Source organism: Acyrthosiphon pisum, chromosome A1, assembly GCF_005508785.2.
Source record: "Acyrthosiphon pisum isolate AL4f chromosome A1, pea_aphid_22Mar2018_4r6ur, whole genome shotgun sequence".
NCBI classification, from domain to species: Eukaryota; Metazoa; Arthropoda; class Insecta; order Hemiptera; family Aphididae; genus Acyrthosiphon; species Acyrthosiphon pisum.
Window position 1 is genome coordinate 111,876,231 of NC_042494.1, and position 21,429 is coordinate 111,897,659.

Below are 21,429 nucleotides of genomic sequence, written 5' to 3' on the forward strand. Positions count from 1 at the left end.
TTACAGTCAATAAAATGTAGGTACCTACCTAAGCCTTTTATCGCATGCGAGAATTAGTTGTGTGATTTGAAAAATGGGCCCCCCGGTCTTTTTAATAATGCTGTGTAAAAAATGTTCTCTATGAGGTATATGTAATAAATAATTAGCTACTCAGTTTGGCGATGAATGTGTTGTAGCTTATATTTTTGGAGGGTGTAGCACTGTAGCGGCTTTTAAAGCAATTTATGTTGTTAACATCGTACCTACTGCTAAAAAACGAATCCTACGATGATTTAATCAATCTTGATTGGATCATTGATTTTTTTTTTTTTTTTGCGACAATCTGCATATATCTAATTATAAGTGAAGCTTTGCAAAAATGTATTATTTCAGGATAACACAATTTTACTTGTTGCCTAAAATCGAGATTTATTGATACACCTAACATTGTACGACGGATTTTAACGATCTTGATACTCATTTCCATATACCTGCTTTGCAACTTTCATTATTTCGGGAGTAACATTTCACCATGTCGATCTTATCATTTTTAAATCATAATTTAAAAGAAAATAGGTATGAAGTAGATTGTGATTGTCATGAAAATATTATTCTTCGTAAGATTTTAAATGTTTATTGCATAAAAAAATTTTTGAAAAAAAATTAAATTTTAGGGCTTTCAATTAGAATTTCATAATTATTACTGTATAAAAAAAACCAAATTTAAATAATATATTGATTTTCCACGAGATACCAAGGGTGATAATGGACTTTTAGAACATAGGTAGGGGAGAGTGTTGTAGGTACCTTGGACCGCATGTACCTTGGTCTTGTACTTATTTCTGCCTTTGTAATTGGTAAAGAATTAATTCATGGATGGAATTATAGTCACTATAGTTCTACGACATTGAAATATGTCCACAGTTAGAACAATAAAATCACTGATGAATTCATAATAAACAAAATTTAAATAAACCTATCAAAATAATCATTTTTGATCTTCTTAAATTTTATTTTCAGCATACAAATTTGTAATAGAAGTTCTTAGGGTTAGTGCCATTTTACGTTAAATATTGAATATAATTTAATGGTGAAGTCAATTCAGACAAAAATTAGTATTAAGGTCCAAAACATTACATTCTTTCCAACTTGGTATGCATATACCTTGGACTAGATCATGAATTCTAAGGTTTAAAAAATTGAACAATATATTTTATCATCTACCAAAGATTAAGTGATTATATTTTATCTATATACTGAATCGGTTAGGTAATTTATAATTTTTTAAGTAATATATTTAAAATTATTTTTATATTTTTATGTATATTTCAATATAAATTCCAAGATACATTATATGTTGTACGTATTGGACCATTTTCTTTTTTTTTTTAAATAAAATTATCTCAGAAGGCAGTTGTTTTAGGATTTAGAAAAAAAATACTCATGTACCTATAGATTTATTATATCTACAATATTTGTAATATGCATTAACGCGAAATATTAACAATTAGAGCTGTTAGGGGACATTTAATCAAAATCGTCCCAAGGTACAACACTCTCCCCTATACCTACTTGATCTTTAATGGAAGTCAATATTTTTAATTCGATAATTTCTGAAATAGTTAAATGTAGAAAAATGAATAGGTATATTGAACAATTCATTGTTTTTATGAACAAGCTTTTGTTTTGATGATCGTATAAGTGAGCCATATATTTCAGGCCTCAGAGGATACCTTATTTTCTAATCTTGTTGAAAAGATTTTAAATTTTAAAAAAAAACTATTTTTTCAATATGTATACATAAAACATCCAATAAAATTATTTGCTTCAGATAATGAAATAAAAAGTTTTTAGGCAGTTAGGTTCACCAAATAAAATAAGCGTGAAAAAATGTTTTAAGACAATAGGTAGAATATAATGTTCGAATATTATGTAAGTGCCTAATTACAATTTTTAAAAACAGCAATATTGCTTATTTTAAGAATCATACTTTATATAAATAAATGAATAAACAAAGAAATTATTAAATTATAGTTATTGTTGTAATTCTCAATACAATGCTATAGGTAAATCATTAAGGTTAAAACTATGTATAGGTATTATTGTTTTTTTTTTTTTTTTGTATAAATCTAGATATAATTAATTACACGGTGGTTTTCATCCATTAATAAACCGAGGGTAAACTTTCTATTCAGATTACAAAAGTAGGCATTACAAATTGGTCCTTAATTGATTATTTCAAAGTGAATAACATTGTTGGTGCCTACTTCACAAAATTATCTTTATATGCAATAAGTAATAACATATATTTTGTGAAAAAAAGAAGTCTAACAAAACTATTTGAACTTTTAAGTTGTGTATTACATTGATATAATGGGTAGGTAGCTTCAAGACATTGATTTTATAATAGACTGTGAATTATTAATTGTCGCAAAGCCAACTGTGTGAGTAAACATTTTGTCGAAATAAAAGTTGGGTTAAGCTATATACGATTTTATATTAAAATACTTAAATAGGTACCTAACAAATAATTATCTATTATTTTCCCTTAAAAAATAAAATATGTAGGTACTAGGTACCTATAATACATGTATAATATTGTATAATTATTAATAAATTACTATACGTGTAAAACGTCATCACGTTTGTATAATTTATTGTGTATAAATGCCAACGAGAACAGATGTTTTTATTGTAAGGTACGTTTTTTGTTGGGAATTTCATCTGTCCAACCTACATTGATAAATACAATATATATGCAGTGGCACTACTTATACATACGTACTTGAGTATCTACTATAATCTATTCGCTGCTTATTCTCACTTATAGTTGTATCTAAAAAATTCAAGGACGTTTATCGTCATAACTTTTTGGTCATCACTGAATGTAAAACCAGCCAGTTGACGCGCTCTCTCTTCGTTCCAGTGTTGTGTATGTTCCTACCTATTTGGCGCGTTATATTTTAATCAGCAGTACGAAATAGACTGTGATGGTAGTACTTACGTAGTTCGTCGTGGCTTACTAAAAATTATACATATATTTGATTAATTTTTTTTTATTTTGTGAGTGTTATTTATTATGTATGCACATTTTTACTCATACAGTATAATACGCAAATTGGACAAATAAAATATTAAAGGTACCAAAAATATAATGTACAATATTACCTATACCTTTATAATAATACTTATGTTTATTCTGAGCTAACTTGACATTTTAATATTATCAAATTAAAAATGAATAGTCTAAAACTATACAATTTATTAAATATTTTTTATATTGTTGTTCATGTCTTCTGACTATATAATAATTCTTAATGTTTAACACACTTTTAAAAAATGAAAGTACATTTTTTTGAGGTTTATACAAAATATATATTTTTATGTCGAATTATATGCTTGTTATATTGAGTTTGCGTGATCAAAGCTATTATTTTATAAAAAGCTTTTTTACTGTTTCGTGGAAGGTCAGTTTCAATGCAGTAAAATATAATAACTAGAATAATATTGTATAATATAGCATAAAGTGTACTAACAAATTGTATGTGTTCAATGCACAATATTAAGTCATCCGAATGAGTTTATATTATGTGTATAATGTATTTGTAAAATTTCTTTATAGCATAATATTGCAAAACGTTATTTTTTATTAGCACCTACCCATATAGGTAGTGTTATCAAAAATAAATAACCAACTATGTAATTATTTTGACGTTTTTTTAAAAAAAGTTACTGCTTGTTATATTAGTTTATATACAATACAATCATTTCATGGGTTAGATTTTGAGTGAATAAATTTATCTACTATACCTATATAATTATTTCTTTTCACACAAAATCATTTTATTACATTTATACCAACACAAAGTTTTGAGTACTATTTGCCATTACTTATTTTAAATTAAAATGTTTGCGGATGTACATAATTTGAATTATATTCTGTTATTGACTGATTACCCAATAATTACACGATACAGATGTGTCTATTGTGCAGAGCGATAGCAATCTGCTGATGATTTTTTATTTTTTACTTTTAATGGTAGCTGCTGGGGTATATGACACAATAAAGTATCTACCTATTTTTTTTTTTTTTTTTATAGAATTTTTCATTTATGACGATACATAGGTACCAATAATTGTAATCATCATTGTAAGATAATGATAATTATAATAATGGTAGTAATACCTAATAATAATTCTACACAATTCAAACTATGAACGTATCCGTATTGACTATTGACATTTAAAACATATATGGACGTTTTAGCGGACATGTTATCATCAATTTAAATTGTAAAGTAAAGTTTTAAGATAATGCATGTCAACTGAATTGTATTATTCGACTTGTTTGAAATAAGTTTTACGTTAATAATAAAATGCTTAACCAAATTACCACGTGAGCATATAGTGAACAATTTATGTCTTGAAAAGCGATGACAATTCACAGTTTATTTCTAACTATAACTAAACACTAACGCTATAGTAATTAGAAGATATTATTGTATTCAAGTGATTTATTTTTATTTATATCTAATACATGATAATTCATAAATAAATATTACATTTATGAACTTTTTGAGTTACTGTCTTAACCTGCAATGTTTGGAAAAAATGTGGTCATCATGTTCGAGTTCATATTTTATGAACGTCACACTTTAAAATTAAATTCCTTTTATAAAATGTATTTATAAATTAATTGCTTGTCAAAAATGTTATTGTGTTAACATTTTATCTACAACTATACGACTATAGTCGTTATACACAATTTGGTGGTATCGACAAATTCATATTATACAATGTTTTAAGATTTTTTAAAAATATTTATTATATACGTTGTTCAATAATGTAGGTGTCGAATTAATAAAAGTATTAATAACTTGTCTATACTTAAAACAAAATTATTAACATATAAACGTATTATTATGTATTTTTTATTTACTAGCAGTTAGCACCTATAGCTAGGTACTTGCCTGTATTTTCTATATAATATTATACCTATTGGCTATTATGTATATATCTAATCAATTCAAACGTGTAGGAACTCATAAAGTATAATTACAAATTCTAATTTGGCATTAATATATTATGCTTGTTAAGACTTATATAGGTACCTACATATAATTTAATGTATTTAATATTTAATTATTTTTAAGAAATTTTCAATTTTATTGTAGGTGCATTATTTATTGACATAACCGTGTTATGTAATTTAATATAATAAAATAAGTACATCCATTGTGGATAGTTTAAAATGTTATCTGTCATTAAGAACATTGGTACCTATAGCCGTATAGGAGGTAGGTATCACTGCATTATCAAGTAAGATCACCTTTCTCTTATTTTGAAATACGATTAAAATGAATGAAATATCAAATTATTAGTAGGTATCCATTTCATAATATGGCTTAGGTAGTTACTAGTTTAAAATTTAAATATCATTAATGTTGAATATAAACTATTAATATTAAGTTTCATAAAATAATTATGTGCATGAGCATGACTATTAGGTATCTACTTTCATAATAATTGTCTTGACGACTAGATTTAATGAAGCTTTAGTTAAAAATGTGTTCGTGATTATAATATTATATACATTACGCATACAGTTCATTAGCAAAGACTCAAACACATATGAAACTTTTGAAGTTAGAAAATGTGGTTTTCAATAACTTACATAAAAATCATAGGCGTGCGCAGGCCTTTTTTTCAGGGTCTAACCCCCTTGAAAGTTATTTTAAGAATTTAAAATTCTGATAAAATATATCTACAAAATACGAAAATATTGAAATATTTAATTTACTGTTTAATTAAAAAAATTATATATAATCATACAACTTGTACATACAAACAAAAAAAAACATATCATAACATCATTCTGCGTTGGGTAGCGTTTTTGAAATCATCATTGATGTCTTCGGGATTTAAATTAATTAATTTACTATAGGTTAGAGCTTTTCCGTATTGACAGATCGATTGATTGACTATGAAATCCAATATTTTTATTTAAAAAATAAAAACTGAAATATTGTAACAAATACTATGACAAATACAAAAAGTATGCATTTTGCGAATACTTAATTTATTTTATTTATTTATTTATAATGATTAACGCCAATCGGCTTTTATACAAAGTAATTACATACAAAATAATAACAAATTTAAATAACAATATTAAAATAGTAAGACATAATAACAGTATTAAAAATAGTGAGACAGCAAAAACCAATAATATGGTGAAACAAAAATAAAGGGCCCAGGCACGAAATTGTCACAAATTATATAAATTGTATACACGCATCAGTCTAGGGAGGGGTGAATTGGCAGCATAGTTAATACTTATTAACTTATTTTATACGTGAATCAAACGTTATCCCTGCCGTTAGTCTGATATCGTTTCCCTTGTATTTAATTATATTTTGTTATTATTATAAATATTTTAATATACGTACTAATTATTTTTCTTGCGCAAAAAAACGTTTTTTTCCAGAGTCGATTTTCGCCCCTCAAATTGCTCAGGGTATGCAGATGCAGATGCATACCCTGCATACCCCCTGCGCACGCCTATGATAATAATATGTATAATATTATAAGATACTTGCGATAAGTTATGTTCATATGCGTAACGCGTTCAAATAGTTATACTTAAATTATTAGTTATTAGTATTTTTAAACAGCTCTAACATATACCCAGAACTTAAAATTATGCATATAACTATAGGTACACATCAATACATATTTCTTATAGAATAACAACATGTATAATGTGTAAATATTAAAAAACTGATGACAAATTTTATGTATTTAAATAAAAAGCTATTTTTTTTTGCGTTGGAAATTTGTTAATGTATTGTGTAATGTATCGAATAGATAACTTCAGAACCTATAGCCACCGAAATCAATTTAATGATGTTAAATTATAATGATGTATTATTTTCTACAAATAAAGTATAAACTACATAAATGTGTTATATTATATTACATGTTAACAAAATGTGTTGTTAAACACATTACCTACAAATTAATTAAATAATTGTAGATAATATATGATGAAAAATAATTACGAATTGAGATCGATTGATGATTTCGTCTCTCGATATAAAAAAATATACATATAGGTAATAATAAGAAATTATGCCTTACCCACCCCAGCACAAACATGATCAAATTCTGTCAATGAAGCGATCAAGTGACTAAAAGATATAAAAAATATAAGCTGATACGGTTAACGCCTAAAAGAACACTATCACAATGATCAAAAAGTATATTTAGATGCATCAAAGTGTAACAAAGGAGTAGAAATATCAATGTTTCAATCGAAATATAAAAACACTATTATAATAATATTATAATATAATATAATTAAATATTATATGATTGTGAAACTCGACATAATAATACAAACTAAATTATCAAATAATTGATCATTGTTTATAGACAATAATTAAGTAAGGGAAAGGTTCCAAGTCTCTACAATTTACATCTTTTGAATTAATCGTTCCAATCATTTAAAAATATTATTAAAATAATAAAATGTAATATAAACCTATTTCATATTTGTGCAATAAGTAGCTACAATGAACGATGACATTGATAGGTATATAACATGCGAGAGTGCGAATGTGTGTGTAACGTAAATAGGAAGTTCTCCATTATTATTTATATAATTAATTTGTAAAAATGAACTACTTACATTTTACATTATATTCATATTAGCATTGAATATAACATCTAAAGTTTATAACTATAGGTATTCGGTTAAAGCAATATACATGACTGTGGTCTGTGTTATTTTAATTAATATCTGTTATAAAACAGTTTTTAATTTTTGGTTAGAAATGTACAGCTTATTAACATTTCCCTTCTTAGAAAAGTTGATTTAGGTAAATACTTAAATTCAATGCAATTAAAAAAATATTCTTCAAAAATAAATCTATTATTAAGTCTTATAATATGCAGTAAAAATAATCCTCATGAAATTCAGGGTCATGCGTTTGAAATATTGTTTTGCGTTACTTTTGTCGTTTAACAGAGACAGTATAACCCATTAAAATTATTATAACACGTAAAAGTGTAACTCTAAAGTATAAATTTAAGCTTTCGAGTTTGAAATCGCATCGTGATTATTTGATTGTGACATCTTCAATCATTATTTGTAGTATTTCGTCATAAGTAGTGGATTAGAAATAAAGTACCTATCGTTAATTATTTTTAAGCTTCGATTTTATTTTACAAGTAGGTAAATAAGTACCTAATGATTACCTACTGATTATTAGGTATACTAATAAGTACAAATTTTAAATAAAAGCAGTACCTGTAACATAATTTGTGAATCATTTGTGGTGATTATAGATTAAATTCTTATGCAATTTTAACTTTCGTTATGTCTATTGTCACAATATAATAAAATATATTCCTTAAATCTATACGGTATTCGGGTATTTAACGCCATTCGACTTACAGCAGTAAGTGACTCGTAGACTTATCAGACATCAAGTGTGAAGTGTTATAGTAGTATTATACTAGAAATTATAATTTATAGTTTGATAATATGCATGCACTCGTAAGTTTGGTTAAAAATACGTTTTAAATTATAGCACGTTCGCTGTTCAGTGTTCAGTTTACCTTTGGTCGCGGTGAGCCGAACGCCTTCGATTTAAACCGATAAAGTAGACGTAAGACTAATACAAGTGATAATTTATATAATATTTATTTATAATATTAATTCATATCGGAGCACCAAATTAATTTTTCATTCATTGTTTTTGTCTTATCTTTTTCAGATTACATCGGATAATTGACAGGCTCAAAACACGATACGGAAATTATGGTTATCTGCAGGTGCGTTCTAATTTTATATTTTAATTATTGGCGAAAATTATTATTAACACTATATAATAGTATTGTAACACTGGTAGATTATTTTACCGTTTATTAATCATTATACAACAAACCAGACAGATGTAAAATGCGAGCGGAATGATGGCATCATTTACTATTATTATCTAATGATATAATAAGTGATAAATAAAAAATATTACAATGATAAAAAAAATGTATACCAAACCTACTTATTACTTATTAGTTATTAGTTACTATATGATAATATTTTAGCTACCTACTATTCTATTACAGGCCAAGTGTCGAACCTGGTAGATACATAATATTATGTATATTGCTCCTACATTATTATCGTTATTCATTTTATATATACAAATATAATAATAATATGGTTCTGACCTACAATAATTGTCCGGTACTGAGGTCAGCTCGGTTTTACTTACGTGATTACCGATTGCAGTTCGCGTTTACGCTCCGTCGTAGTTTATTTTTGTGCGTGAAATCAAATGGACAGAGCTCGTTTAGATGGCGTTTCCTCGTCGGAAAGGACTTCGTCGGTAGACATATTGTCCGAAAACACACCGTTACTCGGGAGTACGAAAAAGAGACATAGGTCAGTACTCGGTTTATAAGTTTTGTATCTCGAATATATTATAATAAGCCCCTAGGTACGTACCAACTTATACAATTTTCAAACCAAAACAGCTTCCCGGATTTATTATTTTTGTAGCGGAATCAGAGGATACACACCTATAGCCTATAGGCTATGATCATTATTCGATCGGACGTAATTATTTATATATACAAAGTTTGTGTGTGTGTTTGTCCTTTATGCATTCCTAAACGGCTGGACCTATTGCGATGAAATTTGGTACAGAGATATATTAAACCTCTGGAAAGAAGAATAAAAATTTAAAAAGGATAAATTCCAACCCGGGGAGGTGCTTAAATAGAGATTTACGATGGACATTTTTGTTTGTAAACTGTTGCTATTAGTTTTAATAATAATTATTAAGTGGCTATAGTTGGTGCAGTGGCACTTTTATGTCTTTTAGTACAGAACATCTCAAGTTCAAACCTCAGTTCCGGACCAATTATTTTTATATTGTTTTTTCTTATTTTTACTATTTTGTATTTTTCTTCTTTATTTATATACTTACAAATGTTTGGTTTTTTGTTTTATTCATCGGATTTAGTATGGCTAGGTTAGGTTAGGATGTTGTATTCATTTATTGTATTAATCCGCAGTAGGTTGAATTAAGTAAAAAAAGACAAACTTAGTATAACTACTTTTGGATTAAATTATACACTTGCTTACAAACCATACGGGGTTCACGATCTACAGCAGGTAGTTTAGGCCTACCTGATAATATATTGCTGTCTGCTGTGAATCTTACGGACAACGCCGGTCGAGATGGCTATACTATAAAATATAATATAATTTACACAAAAATACATTGCTTCCACAGCGTGTTACACCCAAAAAGAGTTGAAAAATCAGAATCTTTTCTGGACAAAGCCGGGTAATTCGGCTAGTTTATTGTAAATTTGAATTTTTAGACAACGCGGCAATGACCTACAATTTTAGTTTTTCGTCTGTTTCAATGGGAGCGCGTAAAAAATCTTAAAATATTGTGTCCAAACCGCATTTCAGCCAAACATTTTTTATTTTTTCTAAAATTATTTTATAGCTTAGACGTATAGACGTTTAGACAAATAGTAGCCAGTATAGATACCTACTTTAATTATAGTAGTACCTATATACTATTACTGAAGCAGTGAAGCCTGAAGTGTATATATGTATATTGCATACGTGTATATTACGGTTAGTACCTATAAACTCAACCAAACGAGAAATGTAAAATTATGTACCTGTATCTATGTCCTATATAATATGTATAATGTATATATTATATAGGTACTGAATAATAAAGAGAACATTTTAAAAAAACGTTTACAAAATCATCTATCCCCCACCACCTCCCCATAAAAAAACATAATACTTGCATATTTTGAAACTTACTGTATGTACTACTAAAAGATCATTACTTGAATTTTATATAGGTGCACGCACCTGACTACCTGAGTACCTATACATTGTATTTTACGCTGGTTGGTACTTTGGTGTAATTGAGATTACGACGTGTGCGTATTATGTGTATAAAATATAAATATATAATAGTAATATTAGATATTACAACTACCAGGAAACACTCATTCATCTTGATATACAATATATTGAATCATACATAGGTACTTTAAACACAATGAATAATAAACACAGTAGTCCGATAATAAAATAATAATAAATGTAAGGCACATGGCACCTACACTAATGTATAAAATTCTAAGACACATAATATATTATTATATTATAACTTATAAGTTATAAGTATTAGGTATGGACGTCATTCAAAATCACATATTTTCTAATTTCTATGAATATAATAATTCAATACAGTACGTTTGTGGTTTGTTTTAGATTCTGTGGGGAACAATGCGAATGTATATTGCTTTTAAAATGATGTTTGTTTTATTTGTATCAGTCATCGTTAGTCACATTTTGAAGCAGTAAAAATTCATAGGTTTCAATTTTGAGGGTGGCTCAAATCTAGTTGGTACTTTGGGTGGGTCAACCAATACTATTGAAATTACTCAAGAAAAACGAATAAAAATTAGGGATGAACGAGAATTTTAACACATAGCTATAGCTTTTGTCAAAATCAATTTTGTTTTTTGTTGTAATTATTCAAAAATTAATAACTGTAGACTGCAGAGCCTTGACATTTTCACCAATTATTGAAATTATAATTTTTACTAAATATGATGCATGATGATATGTTATTTTTCAAAATAGATTGGTATTTATATATTTATATATATAAAGATTAAATATATAATAAAATATCCTTAGACATATTCTTAAGTAGAAAACAAGGAATAGGATATATAGATTGTCAGATGGTTTTCACTCAGAATCGTTTTCACGATTTAAAATTTTCATTACAGTGACTGACTCAATGACGGAAATATACCGTATGCCTACCTATTATACTGTTGAGCGACTCCCTTGTTTTTTTTCATAATATTCATTTTTCAACAATACAGTTACAGTTACTGTTACAGTATATGTTATTAAAAGCTTAACTAATACATCATTAACATAATGACATCGTAAGACTAGAATTTAAAACGAATTTCCATATTGTCTTCTTTTGCTAAGTTGTACGTTTGTAAGACCGAGACAACATACGCGGAATGTGACCTTTTAAATTGTATGGTTCTGCAAAATTAAAAAATTAAATTATAGTAAATTAAGTAGTACAACGTTCCGCATTATTGTCGTCAGCGCTTAATGATAACGTCATATAATTAAGTTCAACTGAAATATATTGTATATTTCAAAACCCTAATACAAACCATACTGACAATTATAAGTATTGTATTATAAAATAAATAATATTTGGTTTAAACACGTCGCGTCAGGTTGTTTTTTTGGTCAGTGGTCACGTATGTTTACTATTTTATGCTCGGTAGCGACGATTTGTTTTTTACCTAGCAAATAAACATTTAATTTATTTCTCAATAGTTTTTAAAAGATTATCTCATTTCCCATTTTTTTTTTATCAAACGAATTGCCTGCAGCGTGTTAATAAAATAAATTCATCAAAATTAATCGAATAGGTACGTTACATAATATAATGTATCAAACTGCATAACTGTTTTTAAAAATGCCAATTTACGAAGAAGATACATGTTTTTCTGGTATGTTCTTTAATTATACTTATTCCAATATATATGCTATACATTTAGACTATTAGGCATATATTATTATTTGTTTACCTGAAAGTTGAAATTAACTAATTTCAATTGCAATTTGATTAATTTGAAACTAAAACTAAAACAAAATAAAGGCATTAGGTACCGTTCTATTTTTGAAATTTAGTAGTTTCTTTTTACGTTTTGTTACTGATTTACTTATAGATTTTTAATTTATAATAATTAATAACCCATAAGCCTAAACATACGGTAGAGCAATGACGTGGTTTTTGACATTAGATGTGTTATTAGTATTGCGTATTTTTATTTTTTTGTTCTTGAAATTTGTAGGTAAATAAAGAGCTTCTGGTACCTAATATAATATGATTATTTTTAATCAATTGCAATATTAATAGTTGTTAGGTAGCAAGGTAGGTTCATACTCATAGATCATACGCACTTATAATGTTAACCAACAAATCAAGCTTATAGGTTTGCAACAGTTTGGATATTTCTATTTCAACTATAAGTACCAATAGCACGGTTGGTATAATGATTTTATCAATTAGTTAATCGATCTATCGATCGATACGATGGTACATTTTTTATTCAAACCCCGATTCTAAGAACCCACGCAGGCTTTTAGTGTATATATATATATATATTATATGCGTATTATACAACATTTGTTTGTTGTTACAGTTTACCAAATAGGTTATAGACTATAGAGCTCGATAATCCTCTTGATATATGACCTAGATGTAGGTGAACATTTAAAGGTATGTAGAACATTATAAATTCTAGGTGTATTTAATCGAAGTTCTGATTCTTTGATGTTACGGCGTATATAATAATAAAGTAGGTTGGACATTGTGGTTGGTATAATTATACCATAATCTATATTCTATATAATATTACTTACATAATTTTTACCGTAATCTTTATATATTTTTTAATTACTTTCAGTTTATAGTCTACTTAGGTAGTAATTTATAACATCTGTATTTAAAAATAAATATATAACTATATTATAATTTATTATAAACGTATATGTATAAACCTGATATATCGCTGATGTTAAGAAAATAGTACCTATATTACATTGGAACTAAAAGTTTATTTAACACCACTCTTCGAATACCTACTTGATACTTTACACCATTTTAGATATTTCTTGAATTTCTTACTAGGTACTTAATTATTGGCCCACTATACCAGGATTTTTTACAGTATTGATTATTTTTCGTTTGTGTATACTGTATACCGTCTGCATGATTGTTACTAATACATTTTGCTCTTGGCACTGCGCACCTGTTTCGTCGATGACATTTATAAGCCTATATTATAGTGTATTGGTTCGGTACACCCATGTATTATATACCTGAGTTAGCTGACTATAAATTATAATATAGTGGTAGTTTCGTACGACATTGATCTAAATGTGTCGAGTGTAGTGCGCTTATCAAATCGCCTAAAAATGATATTGTAACCCAAACACGGTCAATGGCTAACGCGTAGGAACGATCTATTTTTTTCAGATTTCAATCAAAAAGTTGCATTGTTCTAGTAGGATTGGTGATATTGGTCGCTGTGGTATCGTTCGTGTTCGTATACACTCAAAATGCACCCAATGGCGAAATTCCAGACCCGGAATTCCCGTTGCCACCGTCGAGCATGCCAATGGGATCGTACAGCAACGTCGGAGTCGTGTCCAATGGTGGACCGTGCGCACAGATAGGAGTGTAATTATTACAGATATTTAATAAAATAAAAATAGTATCTAAAACAAAAATTTAACGACATTGCCTAAATATCATGTTTGGTTAACATTTCGTTAATTATTGCAATTATTGCCGAAAATGCTCCATAGATCATTTCACAATAAATAATAATATACTGTATTTTAATGTTTAATATTTACTTTATTTTAAACACTACTACACTAATAATCTGTACCTAATTTATTTATTACAATAAGCCTGCATGCAGATGTTTAAACTTTAAATAGATAAATATCGTGTGAAATGAACCAAAACAATATAATAACTAATAGCATATTATTATAATGTTCAGTTTTCACATACATTGTATTTTATATTTTGTGAACACAGAACAATTTTCTAATCAGTTTTGAGTTAAAACTGATTTATCATAAAAATAACGATAATTATAAATAGTTTCTAATTTTAATATTTAATTGCCATGTGATAGGCTAATAAATTATTTCCAGAAAATATAATATAACTTGTTGTACCTAGTTGGAAAATAATTTCCGTTATCAGTACAACAAATTACACAATATACATTTCAACCAATATTACTTATTAAATATGATAGATAGCCGATAGGTACTATAAAATATTAAAATATATTAAAAAAAAGAAGCCTTTAATGAAGAACCAAGATTGTAAAATAAATTGATTTCATTTCTAAATATAACTTACTAAATAAATTTTAAAACTGAATAATAGTCTCTCGGAAGTTGTTAATAGTTACTATTAATTGTTTATGTTAATCTAATAAGCTGTATATAAATATATAATAATATAACATGAAGCCTTAAAACGTATAGGTACAAAAATATATAATAATATACATACGTACAAGAAATAAAAAAAAATATTAAATACAAATTATTATGTTAAATTAACACTATAATTTAGGGCACATGACAAAAAAATTAAATGAAGTAAACCAAAAAAACTTTGATAAACATATTATTTTGTTTACACGATGTATTTAAATATTATTGTTAGGATAAATAAAATGAAATAAAGGGGACGGAGTGGCCGAGCGTACTAAAGCGTCGGTTGTGACGCGCACCGACGCCGGTTCAAAACCTCGGCTGCGGGCGGCATTTTTCTTCGGGCAAGTCATAGTGTCCGGAGAGAGTGCCGCCATCCCCCACCAGGGCATGGCAGATACCTACGGGTGCCCACCAAAAAAATCTGCCAAACTAACAAATACACGTGTTTAAGCCTACAGTGCCCTCCCCTCAGTTAAAAACCACACAATGGCTTAAGTTACCGCGAGTTAATTAATAAAAAAATAAAAATAAAAATAAATAAATAAATCGACAAATTTTTTAATAGTTATAAAATATTTAACTAATAATTTAAGTAACCTATTTATACCATAGAGAATACTTCTATATTGTTTGTGTATTTAATATACTATAGGCTTAACCTTTGAGTACCTAACTACTTAAAATAAAATGTTTAGGTAGTTTTCCAATTATATGCTTGATATTAATACAGACAATTTTAATCGTTTTGCAAAAGGGATGTGATGCGTAACGGAGGAAATGCCGTGGATGCCGCTATAGCAACAATGTTATGTGATGGTGTTTGTTGTCCTGAGTACATGGGTATCGGTGGAGGATTTTTAATGAGCATCTACAACGCAACAACCAAAAAAGTAATGACAATCAATGCACGAGAAAGTGCACCGGCTGCGGCTACTTCTGAAATGTTTGTAAAAGATCCCAAAAAATCGATGTTTGGTGAGGACACTAAATTTACATTTAAAAAATTAAAAAGAATACTTTGGTGATAGATTTACTTCATTTAGAATAAAGTGCTAATACTTTTTTCGGGTGGGTAGACAAAAATAGATGGATTATAGACTTACGCGTGACATTCAACACTCATGTTATTTTATATGATAATGATATGATATGATAATTTGTTCCTATATCTTAGAATTTACCAGTTGATCTTGGTACAAATTAAATCAGTCAAAACCCCAAATGAATATTATAGTGCTGTGATCTATAGGTACCTACTACCTATACTGGCTTTTACAAAAGAGAAATTGTAAATCTGAGGATAAATTATTTAATGTCTGTATCTTTCTTTTACCGTAACATATATACAGTAATACAGTCCAGTTGTTAATATATGTATTTTATTTGAATTGTTTTGATGTGTATATATTATATACAAAAATATACGTAGGTAGGTACTATTATACAAGAATTAAATAGTTACTTGAATTGCTTATTTGAGATATCAATATAAGTATGATATATATTTAACTATTTATCATGTTATAATGTTATCAGTCTGATACGGATACAACAGTATCTATGAAAATGCAGTAATATCGTACATACATTTTAAATTTATAATTTATACCTATTTAAAATATCCATCAGGTGGCTTGGCAGTTGCGATTCCGGGAGAACTCAAAGGCTATTCAACGATTTATGACTTGTACGGTGGCCAGGTTTCGTGGGAATCATTATTTGAGCCAACTATTAGGTTATGCGAAAATGGTATAAAGATTAGTGAACGTTTAGAGTTAAACATGCAAAACCACGAAGACCTGATAAAGAATGACCCATTTCTCAGGTACCTACAACGAAAAAATCTGTTGCATTCTTTTATCAACATTTTTTTAAACTTTTTTTAATCAAACGGAAATGTTGTATTTTAGAGAAGCATTATTCGATGAAAAAACTGGACATGTAAAAAAAGTTGGAGAAGAGTACAAATTACCAAAGTTAGCAGAGACGTTGAAAATCATTGCAGTTGAAGGTTCCGATGCCATATACAACGGGTCGTTAACATATCAATTAGTAGAAGATTTAAAAAAAGTCAATGGCATTATAACCGAAGAAGACTTAGCCAATTATGAGTTAGTATCAATCTATATTAAAACTAATATTGCTAAAGAGTACTTTTAAGTTTGATATAATTTGACATAGTTTGACATAATAACATTACTGTTGAAAAATGGTAATAAACAATTTACCTTAAACTGGTAACAAAAATTAAAGTTAATTTTTCTCCTAAATGGAAGTTTTTAATTTTAATTGTTTATAAATTACAAACATTTTCAAAAATAGCTAATGCCATGTTTTAGGGTAGAAGTTGAAGAATCTTTTGCCGTAAATTTAAAAAGCGGACATACAATACATGTGGGGCCACCCCCTAGTTCTGGTGTAATCTTAGCCTACATACTCCGAATATTGGATGGAATATTGCCAGCACCAAATTCTGAATTAGACGCACATCGATTGGTAGAGGCTTTCAAATTTGGATACGGCGAAAGAACACATTTAGGTGATCATAATTTCGTAAACGTTTCCAAAGTATGTTTTTCTGCTACAAACACTATAATATATTAATACATTAATGTTCGAATAAACTGAATTATTTGTAGATTTACGAAAAAATATCATCAGATAGCTATATAGATAGTATACGAAATAAAATATCCGATGATTTTACTTCATTGGACCCAAAGTACTATGGTGCTGACTTTGATATGCCTGAGAACCACGGGACTGCTAACAGTGTCGTAACCGATTCATTGGGGAATACTGTCGTGGGAACCAGCACTTTGAATATATAGTGAGTAGAATATATTATTATATTATTTCTCAAAATGACAGCAAACAATAAATACTTAGTAACACATTGAATCTGAATTTTCTTTCAGCTTCGGTTGTGGTTTCGTGTCTCCTAGCACTGGTATTACTTTAAACAATGAAATGGACGATTTTTCTACTCCCGGAGTCACTAACTATTATGGAATTCCATCTTCACCTGCCAATTTTATAGAACCAGGAAAACGACCAATGTCGTCAATGTGCCCAACTATAATTACCGACAAAAAAGGAGACTTTGTTCTTGGTGCAGGAGCAGCAGGTGGATCAAAGATCACGCTTGCTACTGCCTACGTACGTATGATTTATTTAAATTAGTTATGATTAATTATTGAATCCTATTTTATATTAATATGTCGTCCGACATTGATGATTTTATTTAGCAACCTAATATCGCATGAGATTTATTAATGCCTAGTATTAAATATTAATCATACCAATATCTAGAAAAATTATTTAAATGTTTTTTCTTCATTGAAATAATAAAAATTATTGTAAAATATCTCATAAAAAATATAAAATTGGCAGTAAATTAAAAAATTTAAATTAATTAAGTCCATTATTTCATATGTATAATTAAAACAAATATAATCAGATAAAATCGATAAATTCAAAATAAAATAAATTTGTTTTAAGAATTAAATAATATCATTTATTATAATTACAATTTACAATTATGAGCTATTAATGTTTATTTATATTTTTTAATTTAGTCAACCGAGCATCAGGGGCGTTAAGTTTATATTTATATAAATGGTTTTACGTATGAGTTATATTACACAAATATTAATAATAATAATTAGTAATATTGTCATACAATTTTAGTTATTATTTTGTAGTTTGAAAAATATTAATAGTAGAAACTTGTCATTTTTCACTATAACGTATATTATTATTTTCTATATGCAATAATAATGTATACAAATATTTAGATTAATTTTTTGCTACTTATGCCTAGAACTTAATTACGCTGTTCTATGATACGTCGTATTAACTTATTTTGTATATGATTTAATAATATACCTCGGTATAACATATTTTGAAATGTGTGTCAAAAATGTGTTAAATCTACCATATTACTAATATAATAATAAATTAATAATAGTAATATATTATACACATTTCTTAAAATTTAGAGGCTGGCACATTATCCGTGCTTAGAATTGTTTTTAGTCTGCAATGATTTATCATTTATTTCAAATTTAACATATCTATAATCTATTTTAGTGACCTACTTAATTGTGAGGTTCATTTGAAACCTACTATACAGCAGAACGTTCTCCTAGGTTTACAAAAAATTAAAAATGGATTTTTTATCGTATGAAAGCGTTGTACAACTGAAATTGTAATGAGTGATTTAGAATTTAAAAAAATTGTACAATCTAGTTGATTATAAAATAATTTAGATAAGTAGTCGAATTAGCTACCTATAAATAAACCATATTTTTACATTATTTTAAACTTGTATGCAGATACATTAACCTTTAAATACGTTTTTATTTTTTCAGGTATCAGCCCTTAAACTATGGTACAATATGACATTGAAAGAAGTTATAGACAAACCTAGGATTTACCACCAACTTGTTCCAATGGAAGTTCAATATGAATACGGAACGATAAAGGTTATTATAGTCTATAGAAATAAAATAAAAGATAATATTTAACAAATAATTTTTTTTTTCACTATTTAACCATCCATGTTTTGATTTTTAGTCTGTTGTACAAAAACTTAAAGATATTGGTCATCCGGTGTCTAGGTTAAAGAATACCATAGGTTCAGCAGCGACAGCAATTGCCAAATCCCCCTCAGGAATGATCGAAACCATGCCAGATTTCAGACGACCAGGAAATTCATCCGGATACTAACAGGATATTATGTTAATAATAGATTATGTTTAATAAATTGTTGTTGTTAAACGTACCTTGTAAGTTCCTAAAGCGATTATAACTACGACCACTGATGCTACACCCTACACCACTAATGATGTGCGGTAAATAATATGTATTGATGTGTAATGTTACTAATTAGGTGTGTTATGACATTGCAAATTCTAAATTTCATATAAAATGTAAAATATATAGGTAAGAAAAAAATATTGTTGTAGGGTAATATTATTGTAATGAGAATAATATGAGGTCTATAATATGCAGTCTAATAATTCAAATAATTTTAAACATAACTACTTATTGTTTTGTTATAATGTTAGTAATGAATTACTATTATATTAGGTTCTTGGTAAGACCAAATGTTGTTTAGTATAAGTTTAACGTTGGTATAATAAGACGTAATATAACTTACTATAAAGATAATTTAATGATTAATTTAAGTTGTTCTCTATTGTGATCAAAACCCTTGTATACAATCGAGTTAATAATGTTAATTATTTGTACTTTATAAAAAATTGTGTGTTAAACCAATACGTTTATTCACTGTAGTTTTTTCTAACATGATATTTATTTTAAACTATTGTATTTTTATAAAAAACATAATATTATTGGAGTTTAAGTTAATATATATAATAAATATAAACAACCAGTGAAAATTTCATGTATCTACAGTCATTCGTTTTAAAGTTACACCAAAAACCAAAATCAATTTTCTCGAAAACAGATTTTGCGTAAAAATTCCCGTTTTTCCTTAATTTTTCTTTTGTTTTTCACGGCGCTTTTGAAAACTATTGGAAAAATTTTACTTTTGACCCCCCAAAGTACCAACTAGATTCACTTTCCTATCAGAAAAGGTACTGTTGAAGAAAATCCAAGCACTTTACTGTCCTAAAAGGTGATGACAGACACAAAAATAAAAAAAAATAAAAAAAGGCGGGTAAGTCGTGGATGTCGCTCTGCTGTACAGTAGGTTACAAGTGGGTTACTGTAATGGATGGAATTAAATTTGAATCCAATGATATTATATCATTGTATACGAAAAACGATTCTGAACGGAGATGATTTGTCAGTCTAGGATATATAGGTAACAAAAATAAACGTGCCTATATGTATTTTTATAATTTTTTAGCTACTATCAAAGCATCTTTGAGGACCCTTGCATTAAGAGTCAAAAAGAGTCAATAGAAAGTACTAATGTAAATAGTTGGTGAAAATTTCAAGTGTCTACGGATATTAGTTTTGAGTTGTACAGAAAAAAAAATGTAAAAAATTTGTTTTGAGTAAAAATTCCCATTATTCCTTCATTTTAGATTCTGAGCGGAGCGATGGATGAATTTATTTGACAATAATGTGTGTGTTTTTTAATGTTTTTTATTTGTGCCTGTATACACGTCAAGAAGTTGAAATAACGCTTCGATTTGAAACTTCAGTATATTTTCCGGTGAAAAAGTGAATGTAGTTGATGCTTGGAGATTTCGAAATACTATATAAATAGTATACAAAATAATTAGGAAAAACAACAATCTTTTACGTGTGTTATCATATTTTATAAGTTATAACCAGGGCTAGGATTT

At 27.6% G+C, this 21,429-nt stretch overlaps 1 protein-coding gene across 5 annotated transcripts; it reads left to right on the top strand.

Moving 5' to 3' along the window:
• Nucleotides 1-2,915: 2,915 nt before the first annotated feature.
• Nucleotides 2,916-20,526, top strand: LOC100164852 (scoloptoxin SSD14). Of its 5 annotated transcripts, none has more exons than XM_008188158.3 (12): nt 2,916-3,119; nt 8,574-8,666; nt 8,760-8,817; nt 14,115-14,318; nt 15,858-16,078; nt 16,733-16,928; nt 17,014-17,214; nt 17,443-17,671; nt 17,743-17,933; nt 18,022-18,262; nt 19,477-19,590; nt 19,682-20,526. In XM_008188158.3, exons 3-12 carry the CDS (start codon nt 8,804-8,806, stop codon nt 19,832-19,834), a joined length of 1,764 nt encoding a protein of 587 aa, XP_008186380.1. In that variant the 5' UTR covers nt 2,916-3,119; nt 8,574-8,666; nt 8,760-8,803; the 3' UTR covers nt 19,835-20,526. The 5 variants fall into 5 exon arrangements, with proteins under 5 accessions (XP_008186380.1, XP_003246760.1, XP_003246761.1 ...); XM_003246712.4 differs by having other exon boundaries at nt 2,917-3,119; nt 8,574-8,651; XM_003246713.4 differs by lacking the exon at nt 8,574-8,666 and having other exon boundaries at nt 2,953-3,119.
• Nucleotides 20,527-21,429: the final 903 nt, after the last annotated feature.

What these genes read in the sequence shown, in the direction of transcription:
- LOC100164852 (XM_001946223.3), top strand. Translation starts at nt 9,324, where the DNA reads ATGGACAGAGCTCGTTTAGATGGCGTTTCCTCGTCGGAAAGGACTTCG. An exon ending in AAGAATGACCCATTTCTCAG is followed by an intron (nt 16,929 to 17,013) that starts GTACCTACAACG and finishes GTTGTATTTTAG; the next exon opens with AGAAGCATTATTCGATGAAA. An exon ending in ATTTCGTAAACGTTTCCAAA is followed by an intron (nt 17,672 to 17,742) that starts GTATGTTTTTCT and finishes AATTATTTGTAG; the next exon opens with ATTTACGAAAAAATATCATC.